General features: G+C 50.2%; 4 protein-coding genes across 4 annotated transcripts; 1 reads left to right on the top strand and 3 right to left on the bottom strand.

Annotated features, from left to right (window-relative positions):
• Window positions 1-1,351: 1,351 nt before the first annotated feature.
• On the top strand, window positions 1,352-3,215 carry BDP81DRAFT_450797 (major facilitator superfamily transporter; the record flags this gene model as incomplete). Its single annotated transcript, XM_060592572.1, has 3 exons — window positions 1,352-1,905; window positions 1,955-2,039; window positions 2,097-3,215. 3 exons carry the CDS (start codon window positions 1,352-1,354, stop codon window positions 3,213-3,215), a joined length of 1,758 nt encoding a protein of 585 aa, XP_060443641.1.
• A 345-nt stretch (window positions 3,216-3,560) lies between these two features.
• Window positions 3,561-4,623, bottom strand: BDP81DRAFT_450796 (protocatechuate 3; the record flags this gene model as incomplete). The annotated part of the gene is made up of 3 exons (XM_060592571.1): window positions 3,561-4,061; window positions 4,118-4,138; window positions 4,192-4,623. 3 exons carry the CDS (start codon window positions 4,621-4,623, stop codon window positions 3,561-3,563), a joined length of 954 nt encoding a protein of 317 aa, XP_060443640.1.
• A 2,000-nt stretch (window positions 4,624-6,623) lies between these two features.
• BDP81DRAFT_322547 (lipoxygenase) lies at window positions 6,624-8,479 on the bottom strand (the record flags this gene model as incomplete). Its single annotated transcript, XM_060584707.1, has 2 exons — window positions 6,624-8,084; window positions 8,144-8,479. 2 exons carry the CDS (start codon window positions 8,477-8,479, stop codon window positions 6,624-6,626), a joined length of 1,797 nt encoding a protein of 598 aa, XP_060443639.1.
• A 968-nt stretch (window positions 8,480-9,447) lies between these two features.
• On the bottom strand, window positions 9,448-10,255 carry BDP81DRAFT_450794 (uncharacterized protein; the record flags this gene model as incomplete). Its single annotated transcript, XM_060592570.1, has 4 exons — window positions 9,448-9,695; window positions 9,776-9,794; window positions 9,833-10,045; window positions 10,112-10,255. 4 exons carry the CDS (start codon window positions 10,253-10,255, stop codon window positions 9,448-9,450), a joined length of 624 nt encoding a protein of 207 aa, XP_060443638.1.
• Window positions 10,256-11,206: the final 951 nt, after the last annotated feature.

The raw sequence follows: 11,206 nt of genomic DNA, 5'->3' as shown, positions 1-11,206 counted from the left end.
CGCGACCGAAGCCAGTAAATGCCGTCCCTAGTGTGTGATAAGTAACACCAAACACCTCGGCATTTCTCACCACTCCAGGTTCTTCTGCGATGATTTCAAGTTGCAACTACACATGAACACAATTGGACTTAACATCATGTTGATAGAGAAATCGAGGTCAAAACACGGCATTTACTTGGTCAATTCGGCTCGACTTGGTACGAACACATCCGACTTCATCGCGGCCCCACCCTCGGATACGGCCCCGCTTTAAGCGGCCGGGCCTGGGTATGCTGGCACGCCGGCTCCTGCGATTCGGAAGGCTTTTGTGTGAAAAAGGTCAGAGAAAATGAAATGATTTTCGAGTTTAGTACATAAGTAGGTTTGATTTATGAAATATTTGGTATGAAATCCCTCTGATTCAAAGCTTTTGGTAATACAAGCCGCTGGCGAAAGCTCTCCTTAGAGTCAGCCTCCTAGCCTCCCAGCCTTGGTACCTTACTCTCTGGGTACATCATCACGCAGCATACTCTCCAGCTGGACAACGCAGTCAAGTTTGAAAATCAACCATGAGCCAGTGTCCATCTCGCGACATGAGATCTCCTGGAAATTCGCTCGTCTCGCGGCAAACCAACCAATATTTCAATCGTGCAATTTCCAAGTTCGGTTGAGGCGACATGAACAAAATCCACATCAACACCGCGAGTATCGCCGATGAACTGCGTGGCCCGCGCTTCACCGGCTCCAGATTTCCGTCATTGTTTCCACCGTCGACCCGCAATTCCGAAGATTCCTACGGGATGATGATGTCAAGTTGCAGTCGAAATGCGACCGCTTTTGTGATTGAAACCCCAGAGATGAGCAGAAAAAGGTTGGAATGATTTCCACTGTTTCGGCTCCGCTGAATAGGAAAGCCGAATTATGTGAGGATGCGGGAGGAACTCGCCCACTCAACTCAGATATTGTAGGCTTTTCTGGATCTTCTTTCGGATCCTCTTTTTTCGCCAATGGCCACCCAGCAGTAACATTGCAAGTAAGCTCTTGGCAGGATATCGTCATATCTCCAATTTAACGCGAGAAACTTTCGCCTCCATCGCGGAAAATATGAAAGTTGATAAACAAGCCGAAGACCCGGGGAAGGGAGATCTGGGGCAGAGGTTCTAGATATCATTCACCATCGACTTCTGAGATGGGCTTTTCCTAATTCATATAATTTCCATTGACACCTACCACGTCCAAATCGAAGATCGAGACGCATACTGGGCGAATATTGTGACGTCGTCCTGATCTGAATCTGACGTCAAAAACCAGCGTCGTCACATCTCTCTCCTCCAGATCAAGGCCGCTATTCGTCGAAGATATCACTTCCAACATGGCCTCAGCACCTTCCAGCGACAACCCGCGGGCCTCGCGACCGAGCAATGTCGATGAGACAATCCCGACCCGAGATAGCAGTGTGACACGTGTCGATCGGAGCTTCGACAGCGAGAAACCACAACAGCCTCTAGGAGAAAAGTCCGAGGATGCGCCATCCGGGGGCTTCTTCGAAGACGGCCCGGGTCGGGACGAAGAAGCAGAGGGCACTCGCAACCGCGAAGACCTAGCTAGGGCAGAGAGTAGCAAGCAGCCTGAGTACACACCCGATGGAAAGCGTATCATCACCGAGGATGAGTGCTATCATTTACTGGGATACTCGTGGCCCGCATGGAAAAAGTGGATGCTTCTCTCCTCCATCTTTGCCGTACAAGTGTCGATGAACTTCAACACGAGTGTCTTCCCTAGCGCTGTTGCTCCTATCAGCGAGGAGTTCCATGTCAGTGAGCAAGCTGCACGTTCTGCGCAATGTGCGTTCTTAGTTCTCTACGCTTTTGGATGTGAGCTGTGGGCTCCTTGGAGTGAAGAGTTTGGACGATGGAAAATCCTGCAGTGAGTACCTCGAGGCTATTCTTATGTGGCACGACTAAGATCAAGCTAGATGCTCCTTGTTTCTTGTCAACATGTGGCAGATTCTTGCCGCACGAGCTCCCAATTTCGGCAGTATAGTCGTCGCTCGAGCCCTGGTAGGTGTCTAGATATTCTACAAGTCCCATCAAATCAATGACTGATGGTTTGTCCAGGGAGGTCTCAGCTCAGCCGGGGGTAGTGTGACACTCGGTATGGTTGCCGATCTTTATCAGCCCGAGGAACAGCAATGGGCCGTACTGTTCGTCGTCCTGTCTTCCGTTCTCGGAACGTCGGTCGGACCCGTTGCTGGGGGACCCATTCAAAAGTTCCTCCCATGGTACTGGAACCTATGGATCCAGATGATCTTTGGTGTTGTCGTCCAAGCCGTTCACTTCTTCATGCCCGAGAGCCGCTCCACGATCATCATGGACAAAGAAGCAAAGCGCCGACGCAAGTCGGGAGAAGACACAAACATATATGGGCCAAATGAGGTCAAGAAGCCTCGTCTTTCGATGCACGAGTTTGCCATCACATGGATGCGCCCCTTTGAGATGTTTCTTAGGGAGCCAATCGTTCTCTCCTGCTCTCTTCTCTCGGGGTTCTCTGATGCCCTAATCTTTACTTTCCAAGAGGGCTTTACGCCAGTCTTCAACAAGTGGGGTTTCGGAACTTTGCAAAAGGCTTGGGCATTCATCCCCATCAACATCGGCTACATCCTCGCATACATCTCCTATGTGCCATGGATCATCAGAGACCACCGTGTTATCAAGGCGAAGGGTCCTGACGCACTCGTCCCTGAGCGCCGCTTGAAGTGGTTGTTGTACCTTGCTCCTCTCGAGACTATCGGTCTCTTTGGCTTCGCTTGGACATCCATGGGCCCTCCTGAGTCTCACTGGATCGCGCCCATGATCTTCTCATGCCTCATCGCCATTGCCAATTTTGCCATCTACATGAGCACGGTTGATTACATGATCGCTGCATATGGCCCCTACTCTGCGTCTGCTACTGGTGGTAACGGTTTTGCACGAGATTTCCTCGCTGGAATCGCAGCGATGTACTCAACTCCGTTGTATGAGAATATCGGAAGCTCACGTCACACGGAGTACGCAAGCACCGTGCTTGCGTGTCTTGCTTTCATGGTCACTATCCCAGTGTACCTTATCTACTGGAAGGGTCCCGTTATTCGAGAGAGATCCAAGTTCGCTCAGTCTTTAGATGCCGATCGACGTTCCAAGGGTGGACGTCGCGTCGTTGAAGCTCCTGAGGAGCAATTGGAGCCCAAGAACCTTTGAAGGAGCTAGTAAGATACGTTGTGTCGGTTTGAGGGCTCACAATTGAATGCTACTAAGGCAATCATGGGAAGTAGATTTATATGAGCACGGATTGCATAAGTAGACATGTCGCCAATGACGGGTATATCCATAATGATAAGATACCAATTTACCATATTCTCAATTGTACTACTCATTCGCGTGAGCGGACTCCAAGATTTGCGTCTCCTCGTTGGCCAAGCTGAAAAGGTCCCAATAATATGTGGTGATTTATTGCCATCTTCTAAGCATCAACTGTGCTATATACCCCAGACGCCGGCCTCTATAGAACATCCGATACAAAAGTCACAGTTTATCCCATGCCATCTATGCCTCAACACCAATGGTGATGTAGGCGAGCATGCCCTTGGTGACGTCCTCGCCATCGAGAGGCTCAACAACCATGTTGGGGTTCCAGTTGCCCTTGCTCTCATCAGCAAAGATGCTGTCAATGTCGTTAGTGGTGCGGTTGATCTCGGTGTGGCTGACGTAGGGCTCGAGGGCCATGATCTGCTGGCTAAGGGGCTCGTCGAAGAAGAGCTGGCCGGTGCTGACAATGTTGGAGGCGACGACGGTGCCGTTGCTGCGGACGGACCAGTCGGTGTGAACCTGGGCGTGGATGTGGATGGTGCGCTCGACGTAGAAACCGGGGAAGACTGTCTTCATCTCCATGATACCGTTGGAGTCGGTGGGCCAGATACCGCGGAGCCAGGTGGTGGCGTCGGTGTGCAGGTCCAGATCAGGGCCGATGGTGACGTTAAGCTGGTCGAGGAGCTCTTCGAAAGGAGTGTCGGGGCTGTGGCCCGTGAACGAGCTGTAAGATCCGGTCTGTGCGCAATCGCGTTAGTCGAAGTTTCGAGCTTAAAATCTTCAGATTCACTTACAGCATTGCAATGCCAGAGATCCTAATCACGGTTAGCGTTCGAGGTCAATATTCGGCTCAGAATGGGGTTCGTACGACTAAGACGTCACTCATAATTTCGCAAGTGTTGACGTTGAGGACACCAATGTCCAAGTAGAGAGGAACACCGGCTTGGCCTTCGCTCATGTCCTGGCGCAGGGTTTGAGACTGGGGCCAAACATAGGGTCCCTTGGTGACCTCAGGGGTCAGGACGCAAGTATCGTTCTGAAGGGTTTTGTAGTGGGGGCCCTCAGTGTGAATAGTGACATTGCTGTCGCGCTGGACGAGAGAGCGGCTAACGAGCGAGCGCTTCTCGGCCTGACGCTTCCTGCGAACCTCCTGGAACTGACCGGACTGCACCGAGCAACGCTTGGCGAGGTTGGAGCGGCGGGCAATCTCCGAGTGGCTCAGAGTGTGGTCATGGCCCGGGTGGGCAACGGCCACTCCCGTGAGGAGCGCAGAAGCGAGAGCAAGGAGTTGGAACTGCATTGTGGAGGTTGAAAGAGAGTGTTAGTCAAGAAAGAGTGTTGTAAAGACTGTTCAACGAGAGAATGTCGAGGACCTGTTGTTAAAGTCAAGCTACCGATATCTAAGCTGCTGATCAAGCCAGAACTGACCAACAACACGGGAGACGATCCTGCATTTATACGTTCATCTCTTCTTTCGATTGTTCTTCACCTTCCACGAATAGACGAAAATATCATCTTCCCTGCTTCGTCCCGTTTGACCCCTGACGAGGATCCAGAAAACAAGTTCATCTCATCAGGACGTTTCTTTTGTCAGCCATTGCCCCTCTCTCATCACGCTCAGATCCGTGAAACTGCCAAACCGAGCTGCAGTCCACCTTTCACGATCTCCAGTTCTCCACTGACGTCGGGTTCGCGACACAGGTCTCTCCCACATCCCGAAGAACCACGCTCTGATCAATTCCCCATTCGGCAGTTCGTCGCATAGTAAAAGGCACCCCGCCAATCATGGCCCAGATATTACGGTTGACTTCCGGGGTCCGAAGCCCCCAAGCCGCACCCGGACGCCATCCCCGGCGGGCCGCCAAGAGTCCTGGCCGCGTAAGTTCAGGGGCGGTCCGCCTGGTCACTGCACCTTGAATCAACCTTGACCAAGCATAATCAGTGGAGGGCTTGGGGGACCGATGAGAGCCGCGGTTGACCCGAGCCGAAAAATCACTGATGTGGTCTCGCCGATGTTGTCATGGGTGTGGATAGGAGATTTTCGTCTTGGCGAAATGCCATTGCCAGATCCGCATCTATTACAACCCAAGACCGGAATGCGGGCGTCAAAAAAATCGGAAGCTGTCCCATTCGACAGTTACCAAAAGTTCTTCAATCTAGAAGGTGCATCAACTAGAGCCTTCGCTTGTTGAAAACTGCTGACGAAGTGGTTGCGAATTTTCCAGAGTCCAGACTACTTTCGGTGAGTGACCCCTGGAGTTGCGGCAGTGTATTATGCAGCAGTACCGAGCGGCGCGTCGGATTTGAGCCGACGCGGTGCGATGTCAACAGCCTTAAGAGCCCTTTCTAGCTTCTAAACTCTTGGCAGACAATCTTCCAAGGGGCATGTCCCCCCAGAGCCTGCGGCCTGCCTACCTTACCTAAGATGACTTCGCAAGCATCGTAGTTGCAACTAGAAAAGTTGAAGTCCGCAAGAATAATGGTACGACGTATGTTATTTTTCTAACAACTTCAGAACAGACTGGACACTTTTCCTCAACTCTCGCCAACCCACAAGAGCATTTCTATGGGGCAGGGAATCTCAAGGAGGGCCCGGCGGAGCCAAGAGGCGAATTCAGGGCAACACGACTCATATAGTTGCCGTAGAATCAAGCACAGCATCCACTCGTGCGCATTTCTTTTCATAGTTACGTCAGTATCTGCCAAGAGACTTGACTCGGGACCCGGAATCTCCTGCCATCTAAGTTAGGAAAGTCACATCTTTTTCGTCCCGGAGTCCGCGGTGCGGCGGCAGTTGCTGTGATATTCTGAAGGTTTCCAAGCCCTCAATAGCTGTCTATTTCCGCGGAGGCTTTGCACTGATATAACATGGAGACCGGCGATTCCACCTCTGAATTACTAATAATGTCGAAAGAGACGCTTGAAATTGCTATCCAAGAGTTTTAACTTGTCGAGGGTTCGACGAAAATCATCGAATTCTTTGCCAGTTCAAGATATCTTCAAGGTTTTGCTTACGGAAGATATCCGTTAACTCACATGCGAAGCTAGCTTTGGGCTCCTAATATATGCCAGTCCCACTTTTCTTCAGATGTCGGGGAGACAGTGCCATGAATTAGAGTTGTATTGTCCAACCTATCGGCGTATCCTTTTGACTGGATCGTTTTTGCCTGTTGCTGATTCTCGACGTTTGCCCACATCCCTCTCACAGGGATCCGAGCTGGGCATTGTCCCTGAATAGCCATCCACTTGACCCATGTCCAAAGACACCATAAAAGATGGCCAATTGTGTGTGAACAATTTCTAAACACTTAAGTAAAATGGAATGACTCCAGGGTCCATGCCAGTCCAGATAAATGGCATGCCCTGACTTAAGCCCTCGCCATCAAACCGTCGCCCGCTGATCTCCCTACTAATACTACCCATCTCTTTCATAAACCGGTCGTTTGCCAACGAAACAGCCTTCTTGGTTCCGGCGAGAAGACTTTCGGCGTTGAACATGTACCGTAGAGTCTGATTCTTCTCCACAACCTGTGGCCTGTTGAATCGTGCAAGGAGAGTGATCTGGTCAACTGACCTTTGCTCGTTGGGGAGCCAAGGAAGAAGGCTTTCGATACGTCCCTTCTTGGTAGGAACAGGTGCGTACAGAGAAAGGGGGTGAAGTGGCAGCACGCCAGACGCCGTCACAGGCTCACCTTGATTCAGGACGTGGTGCGACACACCCGTCAGCCATGCCATGTGGGTCAAAATGTCAATGAGCTGCTTCCTGCTTCTCAGGGGCGCTGATGGAAAGTCGATGACCTTTGCAGGACCGTTGGATTCGTCAATCCAGGCTTGCAATTCCCAATCCTTAGCTATCATTCGATCAGACGTGTAAGTTGCCTCAACGAAACTTTCAATGAATTTCCGAATGACTCCAATAATCTTTTTCCCATCTTCGTAAAAGGGGAAATGAGGAAGTTTCGGGCCGAAGGAAGACTTTAGTAGATCACGTGATTGGAGGTTATCCTCGAAGTAATTCTTCTGGAACGGGCCGGCGACAGTCGGATAAAACTCTGCACCAAATCGGCGTACGGCTGCATTTGAGAAGGCGAAATTCTGATCAAAGAAACCGCCCGGGTTGAAGAGTACTCTGTCGCCTATGGGGCGTATGGCGTAAGCCTGGTACATGAGCCTTTCCAGGAGGTTGAGGACAGGATGACGGCTGCTGAGCGTGCGAAGGGCAGCTAGATAGACTATCTCAGCGACGTCATGGGAGTTAAGGAGATGATAGACTTGGCCGTGGAAAAAGTCGTTGACGTTGAACATGACTTTGGCCAGCAGCCACTCATTGGCTGTGTCCAAGGGGGTGTATGTCAGATCAGCGCCGACATTGGTCTTGATGGCTAGGGGAAGAAAGTGGTCGGAGCGCTTGTCAAGGTAGAAGAGCGCTTGACACGCGGCCGAGTATCGGCCCTGCTGGGCGACGTATTTTTTCTGATAACTGTGGTCGGCCAAGAATAGACGACCGTCCTTATGAATTGACTCGAGAGTAGTTCCAGTGATCTTCCTGACTGTCTTGTCGTCAAGCGGGACCAGGATTTTGTCCTTTTTGTAGTTCAGACGGCGAATGACGTAAGGATTGGTCGATAGTCGCTCCATAGCAAACAGAAGATCTGAGGTAAAGTTGCTGAACTGGCCTTTGGCGATGCCGCCAGGAACCGATCTAGACCAGTGACCATCGTAAAGGACCTTGTAGTCCTCAAGGCCCTTGAGGCCACCATGCTTAAAGCGCAGATATTAGTCGATCAACTATTTGCATCGATGAAACAAAATTGAGTTACCTTGGTTATGTCCTCAAGCGCCGCAGCACTTTCACTGATCGCATATTGAGCGACAGGTTCCGAATCCTTCAACCACAAGCTCTGATCGCGCAATGAGATCTGGGTTCCCAACGACCCATTGGGGAAAAAGGATGTATCTCCTATCAGTGGTTCTCCGTAAATGATACCCTGTTGTTTGAGTTTGATCTCATCTGCCCTTGACGAGAAATCGCTGTCTTCGTTGGGTAAAGTGTATTGAGTCGGAACTGGCGTCTGTGTAGACACAGGCGCCGAACTGAGAGCAGCCGTGGCGGGAGGTGAATGGCTGCTTAGTGCGTTGGCACTAGCGATTGCCATCAACGTGCTGAAGGTGAAAGGACGGGTCATTTCTGCGATTCACATGGGAAGTCTATTGAACTTTGGGTGCCACAGTAATAGCTGAAGTGATGGATTGCAATGCTGTTGCCGAAGATGAAGGCAATTAGACTCACTTCAGCCTTCAAGCCTAGCCAGCTTCCAATAAGTAATTATACAACACGAAGTCAGTCATCTTGAGCCAGTACTCGCGCGAGAGAAAATTCCAAAAGGGCCATATTCAGTTTCCATTGTACATTGCAACGCCATCTTACGCCGATCATTGCTGACCGTTCCGCACAGCTGATCCAGTTGCCGTGTCGCATACTACCGTGTGGCTTGTGCAACAGCAACCCGCATATCCTCACCCGAATGTCTCAATATATCGATTGATCCCCCATTCATCGCCCGGCATTGTGCATCACATAGATAATGGGTGCTACTTGCCTAAGACTATGCTCTTCGGGCTGTAGAGGTTGCCTGCATCATGGCATCAAACTTTTGCCTTCCTACTCGGCCTTTGGACGCAATGACTGAGGTCAAGCCGCAATGCACTTGATGAGTTTGCCAAGTACTTGCAGACCACTTCATACTACAAGCAGTAATGCGACAATATCTGAGCAGAACGACATGCACCTTCGACTCATCACTGCTTCTGGGCTCTGATTGAAGTAAAAACTGCCCACTCAAGTAAGAGACAAGTCAAATGTGCGTTATGGGATCGCGGTGTACTATATTAGTAGAGCATGATGTCAGTGATGACCACGTCAGCTGAGTTTGAGCATCTCGTTGTTTCTAAGAGGCTTCACATGCGAAACTGTAGTCAGTGCTGAATGGTGACATGGGACAGATTAAATTCTTTCAAACAGGCTGCCTCACTCCAAGACTGTCAACGACCCAGTCTTTGGATGTCACAAGCCTGGCTTACAACGTACTTAGATGACTGCTCTTTGGACCCTCCTGATTCAGATTCAGAGCTTTGACTGCCTTTTTGGAGGATTTGCCTTCTCCCAAGCCGCAGCCGTCTCCTTCATCTTCTGACACTTGACTGCAAGCGCTTCATGCAGGTCTCTGTAGACACCTCCAATATCCATCAGATTGGCAATATTCCCTTTGCGGTAGTCGAAGAAGACCACCCATCCCGAAGACTCGGCCGCGGGTGCCTGCTGCTGAAGCGACCACATGGTGGCCGTGATGAAGTAGCGACTAGCGATCGGGTCTGACCTCGCCCAGACGAGTGGCACAGATTATCTAAGACAAGGCTTGTTAGACGGGGTAACATGACATGAAGACATTTACCGTGCGACAGGATAGCAGACTGAAAGTGAAAGGCATGAATCGAGGCACGAGACTAACCGAGTCTGGATAAGATACGGGCCTTTTGATGTTGACCGTCAACTGCTTCACGATGACCCCAATCCCTGTCGCATTCAGCAGTTCGTCCACCTTATCGCCAAGCTGCGCCTCAAAGCTCTCGAACATGCGAAAGCTGCATGTGGATGCAAAGTGCGAGAATCCCGCGTTCATGATGTGGCCAAATGGATCTTGGTCGTCTGCCCATGTCACTCCCTTTGCAAGAGTATCATGTGTTAGCAAACACAAATTGAGCGTACAGATTCAGTTGTAGCTACGTACATGCTCGATCATGGTGGCCTCATCATACCCTTGCTTGATGAGCTTCTTTACAAGGCTTTCCCGCCGGGCCGCGTACGCTGAGCCGCCACCGGGTGCGTGGCAGGATGACGCCTCTAGGCGCGAGCTAAATATCTTGCGAGACATTGTTGTTATGGATCTTCTGGTTGTGCTTGGCGGATGAAGATGCGTTGACTGGATTATGCGGGTTGTCACAGGATGGCGGAGACGTGGGAGGCAGGTTGAGTACCTTGGTTTGCCTGATAGCCAGATGTCGCAAGATGACTGATTAATTGAGGTAGGCTGTAAAATTCATGCCATGTGATTCATTGTTCACTGATGCCACAATCTTTTGGAAAGAGGATTAAAACCTTTGTGTCACTCCCTGTTCTGCCGTCAGTTTACCACAGGACATTAGCCCGAAACCGGATTTAATGCGAGTCCATAGGGCTAAGGATGTGTTTTCACTCTTGTTCAGCAACGCTGGGACTTCCTTCCAACGGCATTGATTTGAATAAACTCAACAAATTGACCGCGTTCTCGAGTGTGGATGAATCATATGTAGCCTGCATTCAGGTACAGAAAGATCTATTAGCCGGTAGCGAAAACGAAAGACGTATTCCGTGCTATGCCATTTCAGCTGCATAAAGAGAGAAAAATGCTTGGTAAATTGCAGTCATCTAATTCTAGGCTCTCATTCATCTTCAATGTGCACGAAGGGACTTGAGAAGACTTCAAATCAAAGACCTTGGTTTCTACGAAGTTCTAAAATTTCGCATAAAGGCTTGGTAGGGTGAGACATCATCTTCACTGCGTCCTAAAATCAAGCTCTTTCTGGCGATGAGCCTCAAGGTCATTTAAAGTTTGGCAATGAGTATGATGCGGGCCTGCATCGTCTCCAATTGAAACAACGATTCCGTCCAGTCCGAACATGGTATACTTGATCAGACCAGAACATCAATGATGAAGCTTATGATTGATATGATCCACGCTGAGGATCAAGGGGGTGTACGATCTAAAGCTCCAGACGCCATTTCAGATCTGAATATTGTTAGTTCAGGTTCAAAATATCTGGTGAGTGTGAACCTGAGACCGGTC

This window comes from Colletotrichum phormii (genome assembly GCF_030913505.1).
Source record: "Colletotrichum phormii strain CBS 102054 chromosome Unknown BDP81scaffold_13, whole genome shotgun sequence".
NCBI classification, from domain to species: Eukaryota; Fungi; Ascomycota; class Sordariomycetes; order Glomerellales; family Glomerellaceae; genus Colletotrichum; species Colletotrichum phormii.
The sequence above is the reverse complement of the archived record's forward strand: the minus strand, read 5'-3'. Positions and strand labels throughout refer to the sequence as shown.